Below are 19,432 nucleotides of genomic sequence, written 5' to 3' on the forward strand. Positions count from 1 at the left end.
ACCACACATGTACTGGTGGTCCATATGCTAGCTTAGAGATCAGTGTACTGTAGGAGCTTACTGCTCAGGAAGTTTATACTGCCACTTGCATTGAGTATTAAGATAAACTTCTGATCAAAGTACCACTTTACCACTTATCTTCATATAATTGGTCCTCACTAATGTTTATGATAAAATACCAACAAACTTTGTGTCTCATGAGGCTGTGAGCAGTTCAGAAACCCGTCCACCAGTGACATAATCGTTAGGCAGATTTTGTTTTAAACAGATGCACGCGGGTGAAATCATTTTATCATGAACATTAGTGAGGACCAATTATATGAAGGTAGGTTGAAAAGTGTTGAAGTGGTCCTTTTAATGAGGAAATGTTTAATGAGGTATGGTGTGGCGTCAATGTTTGTTTTGCAGATAACATTCACCACAGTGGACCCACATCCTCAGCTGTGTATGAAGGTATGTTCATTGGACTTGTCGCACAGGCAGTCACTTGCACTTCACAAGTATAACAGAATCCATGTATCTGTATATATTGAATGTATATTTGAATTTTCCATGTCAGGCCAGATGTTCATTTTGGAGCGAAAGGAAAGAACATTGGAGAGAACATCTTTGCGCAACTATATAATCAGCAGAACAGCTAAAAAATAATTTGCCAAAATGTCAAGATGACACTTAGAAAAAGGATATAAATAGGCTAGATTTTGGGATATGCGGGGCTCTCCTACGAGATCGGGTGGATACTCTGTCAGAGTGCTGCTTGACCCTGCTTTGCGTGTATGCACTTTGCTTGTAATAAATACTTATATTTCTAAACTGATCAACGGGACATGGTCTGAGTCATTCTACATCTGGTGAGGACACCCCTGAGTCTTCTGGCACTTCCCAACGGGTGCAGTACTTTAGTTCGACTAGTCATTGGTCCGAAAAACGACAACCCACCTCAAACCCTAACCTAACAATAACCGCAAGCACGGGAGCAGGCGCTAGTCTGAGATGCGTCCGCATGTCGGACTAATGCTCCGTCGGATTTACATGCGGTCCCCCTTCCCAACCACACCATTTACCAAAGCAGCCATATTGAATAGAATTTAGGCCTCTTCCTTACTTCCTTTACAGGTGTTACCAATGATACTAATGGAGGCTCTGTTCATTGTTCTTCAGTTCACAGTAGGTTCACAAAACTGGACCAGATGTCCTTTTGCTGAGGGGAGATTCCAAGGTTGGTACCACTACCGTCAATCACAGTGTCAACAAACGCATATCACCATGACGATGCGCATGGTGACAGTGTCAACAGTGACTTTGGGTTATTATTAAGATTCTGTGTCACAATCAAACGCATATCACCATGACGATGTGCAAGGTAACAGTGTCAACAGTGACTTTGGGTTATTATTAAGATTCTGTGTCACAATCTACAACACTGCAGAAATATTGCGTAAATAATGAAGTGTGTCATCTTCTAACGTTTGTACAATGATCTCTCCAGCATGGGAGGCGGGCGTGAGGGAGCGAGAAGGTCACGACCACCTGAGCCTCCTGTCACAGGTCACCGCTAACTTCTCGGTGGGGGTGTGCACCAGACTCCGAGCGTCCCCCTCCGTGTGCCAGCCTGATGACGTTCGCACCGTACATGTGGTGAGTCCTAAACCAAATGACCACAAGTAAGACGCGCAAGCGAACGCAGCTCGTACATTTCAATAACAATTGGAATAAATTACGTACTTTAAAAAAAAAGTTTCCTTTGATTTAAGTAATTTTTTTATGTTATCTTTTTTTAATGTTTTTTTTAGTTTTCTACAAAAAATGAATATCAATTGGGCCGTGGATCTCCTTCTAAAAATAGTTTAGTATTTTTTGTAATAGACAATCTACAGGTAAGCTCACAATTATACGTTTGTGTCAAAACTTGTGTTAAATAGCTCTATATTCTGATAGTACTCATTGAAATAGATTTAGAGTGTTCAGTAGCCTTGCGTAGCCAGACAACTATTCCACAATCCAAGGATTCTACTGGAACTACACCTCCCGAAATCCCAGAACGGAAGCAGTCATCTGTTCGTCATTTCCGTTCACGAAAATATATTTAAAAATAGAATTTCCATTTATCATAAGCAACAAGCTATATGCGTTGATTATTTATATTTGGACAAATTTGCCCAACTGTAAAGAAGAAGCGGAAGCAGGGAGGAGGAAGCGGCGTTGCATCCGGTTTACCTCTGATCATTTTCAGAGCTTCCGTTGATCCAGACTGTATGACGGAAGCATCCGGTTTATCCTCTGATCATTTTCAGAGCTTCCGTTGATCCAGACTGTATGACGGAAGCATCCGGTTTATCCTCTGATCATTTTCAGAGCTTCCGTTGATCCAGACTGTATGACGGAAGCATCCGGTTTATCCTCTGATCATTTTCAGAGCTTCCGTTGATCCAGACTGTATGACGGAAGCATCCGGTTTATCCTCTGATCATTTTCAGAGCTTCCGTTGATCCAGACTGTATGACGGAAGCATCCGGTTTATCCTCTGATCATTTTCAGAGCTTCCGTTGATCCAGACTGTATGACGGAAGCATCCGGTTTATCCTCTGATCATTTTCAGAGCTTCCGTTGATCCAGACTGTATGACGGAAGCATTCTGGAGAGCTGGAGAGTCTTTATGTCCCTCCAGCTCTAAAAGTAAACAAATGTTATTTTTAGGTCAGCAAACCAATTGTATTCAAATTCAGATGAGAGAGAACTCTCATAGGATAAGGATAAACAAGTGAAATTGGAAGTGATGCCACAAAAAAATGAGCAGACGCAATTGGAGCTGGAACAACATTTTTCTCTCTATCTTTTAACTGCAATGATGAGCCTGCACAACAGAGAATTTCACCCATCTTACTTGTAATGTGGTGTGGCAATAAAGATTGATTCTTGATTCTTGAAATTGTTGCCGATCGATGAACAAAAAAATTAAAACGAAGCTGTCAACTACAATGATTTTAACCTGTTATTTTAACCCGTTCGTTTTTCAGGAACAACGTGAGCCTTTAAGTGTTTTGCTTTCAGAAGACTTCTGCAAACCAAACGCATGTGTCCAGGTTGGTGAATCCCCTTTCATTTAGACCTGAGGACGATTCTACAAATGTCTTCTAAATTATGACAGTTTTCTGAAAAACTCATGTTTCTATGACAGTCGTTCTCAAATATGTTCATGTCGGGACCCCCAAAAATATATGTAATTGGCCGCCGACCCCCATCTGAAAATATGTTGTTCCAGGGACACCCCAGAAGCAAAGATTTTAGTTAAAAAAGTTCGATCTGAAAGAATATATATTCATATTCATATTCATGTTTTTCAACAGCTAAAGTATAACATAATGCTTAAAACACCAAAAGGGGTTCCCGCCAGAATGGGTTAAGAAGTGTATCAAATGCACGTACATCTACTTGTCTCCACATGCTGTTTTTGTTTGAGTGAACTGACGGATTATAACCTGCTGTCTGTCTCATAGCCTGACCTCTATGCTTCCTGACTAGCAACATGTTGACTTGTCTCCATGTCCCACATCCACTTAGCCGCTAAATTATAGCCGTGCTTCTACATGTTTGTAGAGGAGACAGACGGACAGCAATATAAGTCTGATTCATACTTTGCTAATATAAATTCCCATTGTAAGGAGGTGTCATTCACTGCGGACCCTTTTTCTCCTTTGTATAGTATTATGTATTACTGTATGTTACAGTATTATAGTGTTTGTATTTGTTGATTACTTGCATTTTTGTGTTAATCGTTTTATGCTGTGTTGATTCATTGAATACATAGGACCACAATGGAAGGACTTATCCTGCAACTGTTTAAACCCTCAGTTTGCATTTATTTGGCTTAGTTTTTGGCTGTTTATTATTTTTAAGAAATCCCTTGCTGTAAATCCTGAATATCGCAGGCCTATATGTAATAATTGTTATGTGTACACGTGTGCAGACAGTATGACGGTGGCCCAGGGGCCCATCATTTCTAGATCTGCCTATGTCCTTATAGCCTAAAACCTAAATGCCTGACTGTACCACGTGCTGTTAACATAACAATGAATAAATCAATCTCTGTGTGACTGTGACTGTGACTGTGTCGTGCGGTGAGAATAGCAGCCCGACAAGCTCTCAACAACGCGTCACGTGCACAACACATTGAGAGCTCGTATAGGTCTGCTATTCTCTAGCATAAATTAGACTTGATACTGACATGGTTGACATTTTATGTGGACAGGTGAAAAGGCTTGATGTCAAGTATGCCGTTACCCTCCTTCACTGTGACCTGCAATGTGGTGAGTCCTCTCCTCTACTCCATTCCCCTATCCTCTCCTCCTGTCTACTCCATTCCCCTCTCCTCTCCTCTCCTCTCCTCTCCTCTCCTCTCCTATCCTCTCCTCTCCTCTCCTCTCCTCCCCATGCCTGGACAGGTTCCTCCAAGTTTCCTGTAAGTCGCTTGTGGGCTTGTGTTCAGCGAAATAGGAGGATAATTGGCCTTAACTGATGTGGTTGTACCTTTGTGAAGTAGTGATGTTGTTGCCAACGTTAACCGTGTGTGAATAGAGGTACCGATAGCTTTCATGCTGGCAGTTACAGCAACATTGTATTTACTTCCTGGACTTGAAAGCACTTTCCGTAACCAAGGAAAACTCCCTTGTGTCTTCGAGTCAACAGTTCCCAGTTCCCATGACGAGTTCATCAAAAAGCTTTTAAAGCCTGGGTGGAGAGTGCAGTCATGGGAGAAGTATTCGCATGTTTTACAAAAATATAAAACTACGAAAGTATTGGTATACAAAATATTCTTAACCGATTCAGGACGGGAACCCCTTTTGGTGTTTTAAGCATTATGTTATTTTTTTAGCTATTGAAAAAACACATTTTCAAGATTTTTTAAAAATAGCAGATCTACAAGCTTGTAGATCTGCTATTTTAAAAAAATCTTGAAAATGTGTTTGTTTTGGGGCTTTTTATGCCTTTTTATTGATAGTGAACAGTAGTCAGACAGGAAAGGGGGAGTGACACGCGGCAAATGCCGTCAGACTTGGGAGTCGAACCCGTGGCATGCCGGCTGGCTGGCATGCCAGCCTTGGTGCCCAGACGGTTGAGCTAACCGTCCGGGTAGAGTCAACGCTTTTAACTAAAATCTTTGCTTCTGGGGGGGTCCCTGGAACAACATATTTTCAGATGGGGGTCAGTGGCCAATTACATATCATTTTCAGGGTCCTTGATAGGAAATTGTTTTGACTGACGTAAAAACATTTTAGGATTTAGAAGCCGTTTTTTTTAATCGGCCTCAGCTCTAAATTGGGTTAAAGTACCAAAAGTAAAAGCACACGTTCAAAATGTTTAAAATATCTTTTGGAAATAGCCGATCTACAAGCTCACAATGCATCACATTGTGAGGCATTGTGAGCTTGTAGATCTGCTATTTCCAAATGGCCAAAATATATACGGCTGAAGTGGTTAGTGTGTTTTGTAATGATAATCAAAATCTATAACTATTGACAAAACATTTCACATAATTGTAGTGGAGTAAATGTTGCCTCTGAGATGTTGTGGAGTAGAAGTAAAAGTACTGAAAATTGTAAATACTGAAGAAAGTAAAAAACAAAAAAAAAGAATACTCTAATCTTTCCACCACTGGGAGAGTATCATGTAATGTGATGTATATTGAGGTGACTTAGTCTAGAACAAGTCACTGAACCTGCCTTTACAAAGCCACTGTTTCCCAAATAAAACAGTGTGTTCGCGGTTGGGACCCATCTTTGGGTCGCGGAACACATTTTATGAGTCGCACGTAAATATCTCCTTTTTCTCCCCCCCCTCCCCCAGCTGACCACAACGGCAGTGTAGAGAGTGTCCCAGTGGGCAGTGAGTGGGGCAGGTGGGGGTCCCCACCAGCTCAGCTGTCCTGGGTCATAGTTCTGGCTGGGCTCTCTCTGGCCGTCCTCACCATAGTGGCTCTGGGGCTCTACCTCATGTTAACAGGTGAGCATGTTCAGAAATCTTCTCTCGCTCTCAATGTGTGAAAGCTATAAGCTTGTAGATGTGCTATTTCTGCTATATTTGAAATTGGGCTTGAGTGGTTCTTTCATTAATATATATTTTTACGTTTTGGTCCCCAGAGTCCCTTCCTACGTAGTGGAGTCAAAAGTGCAATATTTATTTTTGAAGTATAGCAGTGTTAGATTCAGTGTGTGTGTGTGTGTGTGTGTGTGTGTGTGTGTGTGTGTGTGTGTGTGTGAGATTGTGTGTGTGAGATTTGGGCACATGCTGAGGCTATACAGTTTATAGATCATGCTGAGCTAAACATGTGTTTCATTTTGAACTATTTATATTTTAACAAGATTAAGAAAGTCCCCACTCGGATCACCACACACACAGTGACAGCGCTCCATCTTTACGCACAGAGAGAGAGAGAGAGAGAGAGAGAATATTCTGCACACTGCAGTGTTTTATGTGTTTCCTTAAGCAATTGATTAATGTGCTCGTCTGACCATATTTCGGACTCCTCATTCGAACACGTCTATACACAGTAACGGGACGGGACATCTTTGAGCTCCAACTGTGTTTACTCCTCATTCATCCGCCGCATTGTTTGCTTCATTTCCTTCATTTGATGCAGATTGCATTCATACCTGCAGTGAATTGAAGTCAGGTGAGCTTGGAAGCAAAGCGAAACCCCTGTTTTTTGGCAAACTAGAAAGCGATTGTTTGATGCTCACCAGAATTCAAATGAGCCTTCACACATGCCAAACAAAGCGCACTTTCCGACAAAGGATTTGTTTTAATCGCAGTATAACAAACTATAACATCCTGGTGTGAAGGCGACCTTACATGCAAAGCCCAGTGTTTGATGGAAATTCACGCGCCTTAAACAGCAGATCTACATAAGCTCATGCTTGTCCTTGTGATCTACTATTTTAACTGTACCTTGAAACTTTACAAGGTACAGTACTTGGAGATGGAATGTCACCACCTACAGTATTTCCTCTTCCTCTTCTCAGTTTATCAGAGGGAGAACCCTAAAGAGATGGGTGGCAAGCACACATCTGAAAAACACAAAGGTAATACACACTAATATATCTCTGTTGTCGGGCATAAACCAACCATGTCCAAAATAGGAACTTTTCAGGAAATTAAGAAAAACATGTTTAAAAAACACACAATACTGCCTCATCAAAGTTTGTATGGTAACTTTATAAATTGTCAGATACTTGCTACTGCATACTGCATTGTCTATTTCTACCTTCAAATATTTTCAAAAACATTCTTGAGAGCAATGTTTAGTTGTAAATGATATACTGTAGTGTGTTTGTTTACATGGCTGTCATGTTGGACAGGCTACGGCATGACAGCAGGTGCTCTTGAGTCTTTGATTAGATAGTGGTCTGTTATAGAGCTGATCGGTCATTATCAAGAAATAACACACAGCTGAATTCAGTGATTGACCAATCCCAATCAAGCATTCAACCAAGCCGTGTAATAAAATACATTATTTGCCATAATAAAGAGTATGCGCATGCATAAAGTGTGTGGCAAATCTAGTGGCAAAGTGAGTTTAATGTCGTTTAACATCGTTTAATGCAATCATATGGGACTTTTCTGTTTGGAATTGGATGTTCCCGCATAACTTCCAGGTATGATTATGATGTCACGCACATAGCCTCTATTGCCAAATAGATCATACAGGTTATGCAGAGTTGCAGACCCCCAGAATTTGACTGTACTGGCACCCCCTACAGTTGTCTGCCTGAACTACTGGTATATAGCTCTGCGGGCTTCGCATCATTAGTGAATTAAACCGTTTTGAACGTTCTTCTACTGTATAATGAAATGCCCAATAACACTGTGGGGATGCGTGCTGGTTGAAAGTGTTTGATTTGTTTGTTTTGTTTGTTTTCACAGAAGTCCATGTGAAGCCCACAGACTGTATGATCCCTGAAGTCCAAACCCACACCGCTCCTCCTCCTCACACACACGTGTCTGACACATTTTGCCATGGCAACTTTGAGAAGACCAACTTACTCTCTGAAACTAGCAAACTAACAAACGTTACCCAGATCCCAATAGATCAAGACGTTAATGGACAAAGAGGTTACACAGTATACCTGTGATGTTCTAATATAATTGGTCCTCAGTCCTCACTACTGCTCATTATGATGTGGTAAAATAATCATAATAATAATTATCTGCTCGGTCTGTGTCTCATAGGAGAGCTGTAGACACTTCAGAAACCGCCTACCAGTCATCATAGGCATTTTCTTTTATTTATTGTTTTTAAACAAGACTTCTGCCCCGGGCCTCCAACAGCTTTGTGTGTGCCCCCTGTGACTTCCTGTGGCAGGCAGCCTAGTCTATGGTATTTTTTATATTCATACCCCTCCTGGTGACATCATGTGGCAGCCAATACGCTCAAGGCCCTTGACACTCGAGCAAAGTGTCCAGCATTTAAAACTCAGAACTTATTACAAAATAGTTTTGTCCTCTAAAAATGTTGTTTAGTTCATGAATCCCCGCTGAAGCCAAGGGAGAAAACAAGTTTGGCCTCGTTTGGAGAATGAATGCTGCCGGCCTTTCCTGTACACCTGCGTTGCACAAAGCCAGTTCTCAGAAGGACATTTGCATTCCTGCTTTGACTGCCATATTATGTTGTGATGTCATAGACGTGAACTAAGATGTGGCATGAACAACATGTACAATTTACAATGTAGACATTTAGCAGACAGATCAGAGGTACACCAAGAACCTAATCAACCTGTGTAGCTGTCTGTCAGATTATATCCATAGTACCGGTATATTGTTTAATATTGAAGATGAAAAATAATTGAGATTATGAGTTATCAAAAATAAATTGTAATATATTCCAGAATTATTACAATGTGCAAAAATGTTGTATTAAAACGATCTTAAAAGTCCTTAAATTGTCGCTGTGGAAATGTGCAGATATACCCTATGTTGGTTTGTTTACTGTTGAGTGAGAAAACAATGTTGCACATTAGCTAATCATCTGACCCCCAGGTCTAGGCCTTGCACGATGACCTCTGACCTTGCCTCCGTGAAGTGCACAGACGTCAACAATAAACCAAGGTAAACCTTTGCTTCAAAGTGCACGCAGAACATCCACTTTATCTTGGCCGCACAGTGCAGTAAAGCAGTGGTTTTCAACCTTTTTCACATGAAGGTCCATTATTTATTCGGCATTTGAGCCACAGACCACCATTTCATGAGATTTAACCTTTCGGACCCAAAACCTAGAATATTTTGTTGTCGTTGGACAGGATTTTGTTCACAATGCATGCTGTATTCATTCACAGACGCCGACTTGGCTGTATGTTTATCTGTTCCTGAACAGGAAGTGTGTTGAGAATTTCCGTGCTGAGAATTTCACATTTTCTTTGTATATGCAAATGAACTGGTCTGAGCCTATTACCAGGAAAAGAGCGTGCGTGTACACACTCACTCACTCACTTACTCTCACACACACACACACACACACACACACACACACAGTCTGAAGACATGCACAACAAGTGTGACACAAATCTGAAGACCATCAGTTGCCGGAGTTTGCGAACGAAACCCTGGTACCCTGGTCAAACTGTTGTCCCATGTTTTTTTTTTGTATTTATGTATTTAGCCACGGACCCCCACCACCACCCCATATGTAAACATTTTGTGCCAGAGAGGGACCGTAGTAGTAGAAAATATCCTCACCATTAGGCCAATAAGCAGACCTGGTGTCGCTGACTCGCTGCACACAAGTATACGTGTGCACGATGCACCAGGAACTGTGAAGACTGTACGATCAGGACATTTGCAGGGAAAAAAACAACAACCCTCATTTCCTCGTGTGGGTTGTATAATGCCTACTCATGAGTGCAACCACTTAACCCATTATGACCTGAGGCCAATTCTACAAACTAGAATTTCATGGGCCTTCGGCCCTCTCATCCTAGCACCACGCGTCGCAAATGGGAAGAAGGCAATAGCGGGAGGGCGATACTCTATACTGTTTTTTGTTTGTTTTTTTTACTTGGAAAAGCAAACATGGCAACCCAAGATGTTTTCATATATCCAGTTGCTTGGAAAGTGCGAACCTGGCTGTGTGGCCCTATTGTTTATTTTGCTTGTTTTTTATTTCCGTCTAAAAGCAAGCATGGCAAGTGGCAATGTTTCTATATACCAAGTTGCTTGGATGTCGTAAATGTGGCAACCTAGCGGGAATAGTATACTGTAGTCCTCTGTACTGTACTGTACTGTATTGTAGTCCACTGTCCTGCGCTGTGCTGTACTGTACTCCACTGTACTGTACTCCACTGTGCTGTACTGTACTATACTGTACTGTTCTGTAGTCTGTACTGTACTCCACTGTACTCCACTCTACTGTACTGTACTGTGCTCCACTGTACTGTACTCCACTTTACTGTACTGTACTCCACTGTACTGTACTCCTCTGTTCTGCTCTCTTCTGTACTGTATGGTTCGGTAGCATAATGTACCGTATTGTAGCATATTGGACCGTACTGTATCATACTGAACTGTGCCATACTGTACTATACGGTACTGTACAATACTGTACTGTATGCTACTGTACTGTTCCATACTGTACTGTGCTGTACTGTACTGTAGCGTACTGTGTACCGTGCTGTGGTGCCCTGTGTGTGCGCACGTGCGTGTGTGTGTGTGTGTGTGTGTGTGCAGTGAAATAGGGAGGTGCCGGGGAATGAGGAAGTTGTGATGTAATTTGCATCACAGTGGAATGTTGCGCAATAACAGTGTGTCTGAGTAATATTTGTACAGTAACTATGGCAGTTGTGGGGAAGCGATGTAGTGCATATGGATTCGGGTGGCGTGCAGGATTTTTTGTGCATGGAGAGATGTGTGCTGACGGAGTGGTTTGGTTGGAGAAGGAGAACGGATAAACAGCCATGTGCTTGTGTACCCCCTTTTTAATAGGGTAGAAGGATAATCAGTAGCTGTGAGCTTGTAGATCTGCTATTTTTGAATACCAGTATTATCCAACGCCAAAGGCAACTAGTCGCAATTCCTCGCAACAAAACGCTTTTAAGGCCTGTCCAATAGAGAGTAAGCACATGCTAGACTGAGTGGCAAAACATTGAGCAGCATGGAGTGTTGGAGTTTGGAAGCGCTCGTTGGAAATCACTCAACCGTCCTACGTACCACCTGTTTCTAAATGTCACATAGTGCAGGAGGCAGCGAAATGTTGTGTTATTGAAAACAAGCACTTACAAACTCTGACACTTAGAAAAATTATCAAATGCAGGGCATTTCGTGACAGAAAGTAGCTCATGGTGGATTTTTATGAAACAAAAACTTTGCAGATAGAAAGAGGATAATTCAAGCTTTTCGTACAGCTGCAATGTTGGTGAGTTTAACATTGTTTAATTTAATGCAATCAGACAGGACTTTTCTGTTTGGATGAATGGGCTGTCAAGGCCAGAAAGTCATTTTTTGACACTCAGTGGGTGTTCCCGCATAACTACCAGGTACGATGATGTCATGTGCATACCCTCTATACAACTCCTTACAACTGCCATTGGGGATAATGGTTGCAAGTAGAGTTGCATGAAGTTGAATGTTGCAAGGAGTTGCATTTGTGTGGTCTGGCCCAGGTTTACTGAGGGTTATAATAAGGGTTTATTGACGGTTGCAGTGGTTAAATGTCTCGTGATGATAATGCTGTAAATTAAGTACATGAAACCATCTATGAAATGAATCTACAGTTTTGAAAAGTTTAATTATGCATCCTTGTGCTCAAAAGACCCCTGTTATGCTGTAAGAAAAGCCAAGCCAGAGATGAACCCTATACGTTTAGGCTACATACTGGCAGTGGCGGATTTAACAATCTGGAGGCTCCCATCAAAGCTGAAGCAGGGGGCTCCTCCCTCCCTCCCTCCCGCTCGCGTGCAAAGTTACAATTGAAGTTGAACATTAGAATTGAAATACTTACATCAATGACACACCTTAGTGGCACAGTAATTATGGAATTGAATCCATGACAACAATGGAACTACACGCCTCTCTAGGAGTCATAAAACATGACCTGTAGTGTTTTTGGGAACATGATGCTCTATCTGGATTGTGCCATGATGAGTCACTTGTTACTAGTCACTAATATGACTTATGACTCTAAAAGGGCACAACTGTTCATGACACAACAGAGACTAGTGTGATTTCAGGGTGTGAACTCTGCAGGAGGCTATAGCCCTCTGAGATGTGTTAAGTCTTGAGCTGGCCAATGGCACCATCTTCTGGCTAGCAGGAGGCAAAGCAGATATTTTCTACATTTTAAAGGGATATTTCACTTTCAAAAAGACTTTTGGTAATTTAATTTACAATTTATTGTATTGTCTACTCAGGCTTGTGTGTGAACAACCCAGACAGTTTTTATACTGTAGTTGGCTGCATGAAAAGCAACATTTTTTGAAAGAGTAAAGAAGACAGATTACACACAGTCCATTCACATGTAGGCCTAAATATAATATAGGCCTACTAATTGATTCATGTGCTCTGGGTCTTGTATCATGTCTTTTATTTTGTATCTTCATAAATTAACCATCATTGGTTATAGGCCTACCTCATTTTCTGGCAACTGAATCAAGCCCATGCACTATTGACACCGTGCCAAGACCTGGCGCTTGCCCTGCGTAAATCGACCTTGTTGGGCATGCCATGCTTTTTGTTCTTGTTTAATGTTTGTATAGCGTCTGCTAAATGCCTAAATTGTAAATTGCATGGCAACGGTTTGTGTTGTGTTTGACGTCAGGCCAAAACAAGAAATTAAACTAGAAAAGTGCACTCTTCAGAGTTCAGATCTTCAGTTGCATAACCGGTGCTTCCTGTTTCATTTGCATTGTGTTCTTGTTTATGCCCCACTATGGGCAGAAGTGGAAGCCCACTTCTGGAGGTGTGAAGGCAGCTAGACAAACAGTGTGGAGTATCAAAACTAGGCTGTCAACTAGGATGGGGGTTTGAAGCAACCTTTTCAATTAAACAAGTTATTTTTGGTATGATCACTGTTAATAGTTTTTTCACAATAAACATTCCATAGTGGACGGGTGACAACTCTGTATTTATGAGTGTCTGCCCCGACACTCGTGCCAGATTGATACAAGCACCGGAAACGTTCTAAGATTTATTTATTTATGTATTTTACAGTTAATAAATACCATTTCTGACGACTTGCTGCTACGTTCCAAAATGTCCTCCAAGTGTACATTTCAAATTAAACACTTTGTTTTTGTTGAGATGATTAAAACATAACTAGCACAAGGGATTAACAATCATTTGAATGACACACAAGTCTTTTCAGAATTACGTGCAGTATTTTACAAGACATTGTGCGTTATGTGCACGCAACAATGTATTAAACACAGGCTGACACAGTAGGGCACAGTCGCTAGCACAGCAACAAAGACTGTATGCAAGCCGGGTGACCCACAGTAGATTAGAACACTATGATGACTATTGACAATAACATCTACAAAATCTACATTGTAGATTACTCTATTTGAAAACAGCCAATCACAATGCGAGGTCGGAACTCACTGTGACATCACAGCCAACATAAAAGAGAAAGGGTTCTCGTCACTCGGTCTCACTCTCTCTGCAGCTTTTATAAATCAAATATATTACTGCCTTTACAGCTCATATTGACAGAATATACCAACACAGAGAGAGAAACATGTCAGAATTCATTGAAAGTGTGGCAGACAAGTCTGAACAGGACTCTGAAGAGAAAGAGCTTGAGCCGAAAAAGACACAGAGTTTTAAGGAGGATGATGAGGAGGAGGAAGAGAACACAGAAAACCAAGACGAGCGAGGGAATTTAAGGGGACTCGTCGATGACGGAGACCATGAGGAGGAGGAAGAAGCAGGAGGTAGTGACTCAGAGGATGAAGTCAGGAATCGACGGAAGAAGCGCAACTACGAGGTAGACGACGATGATCTGGACCTCATGGAGGAGAACTTGGGTGTTAAAGTTAAAAGGAGGAAGAAAAAATACGACCGCTTGAAGACAATGGACGATGACGAAGAAGATGATGATATGAAAGACTTGATCGCGGAAGAGATCTTTACTGGTGACGGGGACGTGGATGGCGAGCTGCGGGAAGGAGATACCATTGATACGGTGCTTCACCGAGGCGTTGACGAAGAGGATGAGGAGTCTGACATAGACGACTTCATTGTGGACGATGACGGCCAACCAATAACCAAGAGGAAAGGCAAACAGTTCTCAGCATACACCGACGCAGCCTTGCAGGAGGCCCAGGATATCTTCTTCGGGGGGAACTTTGACCCTGACTTTGCAGCCGAGAGGGAGGGCAGGAAGAGCATACTGGAGCTGTATGAGCCCAGCGAGCTAGAGAGCAGCCATCTGACCAAAGAGGACAACGTGATCCGCTCCACCGACATGCCAGAGAGATTCCAGCTACGCTCGATCCCAGTGCAAGCTGCGGAGGACGATGAGCTGGAGGAAGAAGCCAAGTGGATTTTTAATCATGGCTTCTCCGCCCCGACCATTTCCATGCAGAAGACCAGAAACCTAGACCGAGGAATTAACTCAAACTTCCGGAGGAAAGGCCCGAGCACGATTGCCAAGATTAAGGAGGCCCTCAACTTCATGAGGAACCAGCACTTTGAGGTTCCGTTCATAGCTTTCTACAGGAAGGAGTATGTGGAACCAGAGCTAAACCTCAATGACCTTTGGAGGGTGTGGCAGTGGGACGAGAAGTGGATTCAGCTGAAGACCCGCAAGCAAAATCTGATGCGGCTCTTCCAGAGGATGCAGTACTACCAGTCTGAGCGGATCTCTGCTGATCCCAAAAAAACCCTGGCCGATGGCATCCGTCCCCTGAATTCCACCGACATGGAGAGGCTGAAAGACATCCAGACCCTTGATGAGTTGACCGATGTGTACAACTACTTTCTGCTATACTACAGCCGACACATCCCCAAAATCAGGAACTCTGCAAAGTTCGGCAAGACTAGACTGAAGAAGGTCAAGGAGGTGTCAGAGGATGGTGAGGAGGAAGACTTGGAGGTTATAGAGGAAGAGGAGGAGCCCAAAGGACCAGACCTGAAGCAGGCCTCACGCAGGGACATGTACAGCATCTGCCAGAGTGTGGGACTTGATGGCTTGGCCAAAAAGTTTGGTTTGACACCAGAGAAGTTTGGAGAAAATGTGAGAGACTGCTACCAGCGCCACGAGGTTGAGCAGGTCCAGGCCGAACCCATGGAGTTGGCTAAAGATTATGTCAATGTCAGTCAATTCACTACTCCCCAAGCAGTGCTTGAAGGGACCAGATACATGGTGGCCTTGCAGATTGCCCGGGAGCCCCTAGTTCGGCAGGTCCTCAGGGAAACTTTCCAGAACAGGGCGATGGTCAACATCAAGCCAACCAAGAAAGGAAAGAAGGAGATAGACGAGGCCCACTTTGCCTACCCGTTCAAGTACCTCAAGAACAAGCCTGTGAAAATGCTGAATGGTGATCAGTTCCTCAAGATGTGCTTGGCTGAGGAAGAGGGACTTCTCACCATGAATATCTGTATTGATATGATCGCTGTCAAAGGCTATCCTAGCCACCAGACACCATACTTCGAGGAGATCAAACAACTCTACTACAGGGATGAATTCAGCGACCAGGTCCAAGAATGGAACAGGCAGAGAGCCTTGGCCATAGAGATGGCCCTCACCCAGTTCCTCTACCCTCAGATGTCAGAGGAACTGAAGAACAAGCTTGTTGCCGAGGCCAAGGAGCACGTCATCCGGTGCTGCAGCAGGCGGTTGTACCACTGGCTGAAGGTGGCTCCATACAGGCCAGACCAGCAGGTGGAAGACGATTACCTGATGAATGAGAGTCAAGGCAATGGTATCCGAGTCCTGGGAGTCGCCTATGCCTCCAGCAGGGACACGCCCGTGTTTTGTGCTCTCATTAATGACGACGGAGAGGTAATCGACTTCCTGCGTCTGTCCTTCTTCATGATGAGGAGGAACTCCCATAGGGAAGAAGAAAGGGAGAAAAAAGCAAACGATATGGGAAAACTGAAGGCGTTTCTGAGTAGCAAGAAACCTCACGTGGTTGCAGTTGCTGGGGAGAATAGAGATGCCCAAATGATAATTGATGACATCAGAAGGACAATTGCTGAGCTTGAACAAGAATCCTCTCTGTCCCCAGTGGGAGTGGAGCTGGTGGATAATCACCTCGCTACGCTGTACATGAACAGCAAGAAGTCCGAAGCTGATTTCAGAGACTACCCGCCCCTGCTACGGCAGGCTGTTTCCATCGCCAGGATGATCCAGGATCCTCTCGTGGAGTACGCTCACGTCTGCAACAGTGACGAGGACGTCCTCTGCCTCAAGCTGCACCCACTACAGGAGCATGTGGTGAAAGAAGAGCTGCTCAATGTTCTGCATTGTGAATTCATCAACCGTGTCAACGAGGTCGGAGTGGACGTGAACAGGGCCATTGCCCATCCTCACAATCAGAGCCTGGTCCAATATGTGTGTGGCCTCGGACCAAGGAAGGGCTCTCACCTCCTCAAACTCCTGAAGCAGAACAACACTCGTCTGGAGAACAGGACCCAGCTGGTCAAATTGTGTCACATGGGGCCCAAAGTCTTCAGCAACTGTGCTGGTTTCATCAAGATCGACACTGTGTCACTCGAAGACAGCACAGACTCGTACATTGAGGTTCTAGACGGTACTCGTGTACACCCGGAGACATATGAGTGGGCTCGGAAGATGGCCATGGACGCAATGGAGTATGACGAGTCAGTGGAGGATGCCAACCCAGCCGGAGCCTTGGAGGAAATTGTAGAGAACCCAGACCATCTCAAGGACCTGGACCTGGACAACTTTGCAGAGGAGCTGGAGAGACAGGGTTGCGGCAACAAGCAAATCACTCTTTATGACATCCGTGCTGAGCTGAGCTGCAGGTACAGAGACCTCAGAATTGATTACAGAGCCCCCAACACAGAGGAGGTTTTTGACCTGCTCACAAAGGAGACACCGGAGACCTTCTATAAAGGCAAGTTGATCACCACCACAGTAACAAGCATTGTTTACAAGCGGGCCCAAAGGGAGAGCTACGACCAGGCCATCCGTAACGACTCCACAGGGCTGTGGCAGTGTCCACTATGTCTGCAGACCAACTTCCCTGATCTCGGCAAGGTGTGGAACCACTTTGACAGCGGCTCTTGTCCAGGAAACGCTATTGGTGTTCGGACCAGGTTGGACAACGACATCCAGGGGTTCATCCCCAAAAAGTTTCTCAGCGACAAGGTGGTCGCGCACCCCGAGGAGAGGGTCAAGGTGGGCATGATGGTCCACTGTCGCATCATGAAGATTGACATCGAGAGGTTCAGTGTTGAACTGACATGTCGCACCTCAGACCTGATGGACAAGAGCGACGTGTGGAAGCTCCTCAAGGATAGTTTATACGACTATGACACAGAGTCAGAGGACAAGGAGAGGGACGAGGAACTGGAGAAGAAACAAAATCGAACACCCTACATAAAGCGTCTTATTGACCACCCCAACTTCAAGAACATCAACTTCAAACAGGCAGAGAAGATGATGGAGTCCATGGGCCAGGGAGAGTTGGTCTTCAGGCCCAGCAGCAAAGGAGTGAACCACCTAACTGTTACCTGGAAGGTGGTGGACGGCATTTACCAGCATGTGGACGTGAGAGAGGAGGGCAAGGAGAACGCCTTCAGCTTGGGACAGACGCTGCGGATCAACACGATGGAGTTTGAAGATCTGGACGAGATCATGGCCCGCTACATTCAGCCGATGGCTGCATTTGCCCTGGATCTGCTGGGACACAAGTACTTCCAAGAGTGCAACGGAGGAGACCGCAAGACAATGGAGGAACTACTCATGAAGACGAAGAGGGACAAGCCTGCATTTATTCCATATTTTATCTCGGCCTGTAAGGATCTGCCGGGGAAATTCATGCTGGGCTACCTTCCTCATGGGAAGCCACGAGTCGAATATGTGACCGTCACCCCCGACGGCTTCCGGTATCGCTTAAAGATATTCCCTTCAGTTAACGGACTGTTCCGCTGGTTCAAGGACCACTACAAAGCGCCCTTACCTGGCAGAACCCAGAGTAACAGCAGTAGAACCCTGAGTAACAGTAGAACAAGGACGCCCACTTTGGTAAACATGGCGGCTAATGTTAACAACGCCACACAGGCTCAATGTGGCTCCAGTCAGTATAGCGGTGGCAGCATGGGGAGAGGTGGAGCCAGCTCCTCTGCCTATCACGTGTTCGCCACGCCCCAGCAACCCACGGCCGCACCACTCACGTTTGACACCCAGGCTCTTGTACGTGACACCCAGCCGAAAGGCCCAGGGCACCCCGCGGTATCCCCGCTCCACCCTGCAGTCGGTGCACTCCCACACCCAAGGCCACTCGCACCAACTGGTCCTGTGCATATGTGACGAGTTGGAACTGAAAAGATGGAGTAAGGTCAAGTGTCTTGTGAGAGCCAAGGTGAGAGCCCCCTCTCTATTCATCAAAAAGAAACAGGCCTACGGCAGGTTACTAAATTACTAACAAGAGTTTATATATCAATTTTAAAAGGACAAATGTCTGTAGTTTCTCCCATCTGGCCTGCTTAAAGGAGTAGTTCACCCCACAAAATACTTATTTTATCAATCAATCAATTACACATCCCATGAAACATTGATTTCATGGAGACTTTTGATTTTGTGGCATTCCTAAACCAATAATTTAAAATGATTGGCTTAGGACAAAATGTAATCGTGTATTTTGGCTGTGACAAAAACAAAACAATCTCCAGCAACCTGCAACCAGAGGCTGGTTCACCATGTCCTCACAAGGAGTTGATCGTCTACTAACCTTTGTTTTTAGGACAAACTAGTTAAAGAACGAGTGCCGTGATTTCCCCCTAAAACATGATCATCAGGTACTATGATTATACTAGGAGGAGGATTTTTTTCAAAACTGTAAGTGTTAAAATTATGTTTTTATGTGGCCACACACCATAGCACCACCCACCTGAACTTAAGCCTTGCCCACAGCTGTTGTTGTATGATAATGGGGGAGGGCTTAGGGTTATGATGTCACAAAACATGGTGTATTTGATTGGGCCCTTTGACTTTCAAAGGCTTTCAGAAAGAAACTAAAAGATTTTTGAATATTATAACTACACCTGGGGGTCTATTAGAGTAATCTTAACTCCAAAGACACATACGAAACAGAATAAGTTAAAAAATCACACCACTGAGGGCACTCCATCCTTAAACTATTCAGTAGTTGAAGAGAGTAGATGTGTATAGTTCTTTGATTAACTACGTAACGTCTTTACCTCTTTGACACCTTTCAGTTTTCACACTTAACAAAATGTACACTTTTCAGAATTATTA

At 43.8% G+C, this 19,432-nt stretch overlaps 2 protein-coding genes across 3 annotated transcripts in view; both read left to right on the forward strand.

The window, feature by feature from the left end:
* The window catches only part of il17rel (interleukin 17 receptor E-like), a 30,461-nt gene extending 21,224 nt beyond the window's left edge, over nucleotides 1–9,237 (forward strand). Inside the window, exons 11-19 of one of the 2 annotated variants that reach the window (XR_013963584.1) lie at nucleotides 409–453; nucleotides 1,162–1,219; nucleotides 1,490–1,638; nucleotides 3,018–3,083; nucleotides 4,250–4,307; nucleotides 5,845–6,000; nucleotides 7,020–7,079; nucleotides 7,921–8,374; nucleotides 9,034–9,237. Coding sequence is in view for 1 of the 2 variants with exons in the window: in XM_080757610.1 (XP_080613736.1) it covers nucleotides 409–453; nucleotides 1,162–1,219; nucleotides 1,490–1,638; nucleotides 3,018–3,083; nucleotides 4,250–4,307; nucleotides 5,845–6,000; nucleotides 7,020–7,079; nucleotides 7,921–8,129 (801 nt within the window). In the remaining variant the exon portion in view is untranslated. Of the gene's footprint in view, nucleotides 1–408; nucleotides 454–1,161; nucleotides 1,220–1,489; nucleotides 1,639–3,017; nucleotides 3,084–4,249; nucleotides 4,308–5,844; nucleotides 6,001–7,019; nucleotides 7,080–7,920; nucleotides 8,961–9,033 lie in introns of those variants that run through there. The other variant, XM_080757610.1, reaches the window with a different exon arrangement.
* Nucleotides 9,238–13,650: 4,413 nt separating this feature from the next.
* Nucleotides 13,651–18,893, forward strand: LOC308310854 (transcription elongation factor SPT6-like). The gene is given in 2 exon segments (XM_080757306.1): nucleotides 13,651–18,346; nucleotides 18,348–18,893. Coding segments are annotated over 2 exon segments (4,878 nt in total). The 5' UTR covers nucleotides 13,651–13,720; the 3' UTR covers nucleotides 18,600–18,893.
* The last annotated feature ends 539 nt before the right edge of the window (nucleotides 18,894–19,432 follow it).

This window comes from Protomyctophum bolini (genome assembly GCF_963924005.1).
Source record: "Protomyctophum bolini genome assembly, chromosome: 23".
Taxonomy (NCBI): Eukaryota; Metazoa; Chordata; class Actinopteri; order Myctophiformes; family Myctophidae; genus Protomyctophum; species Protomyctophum bolini.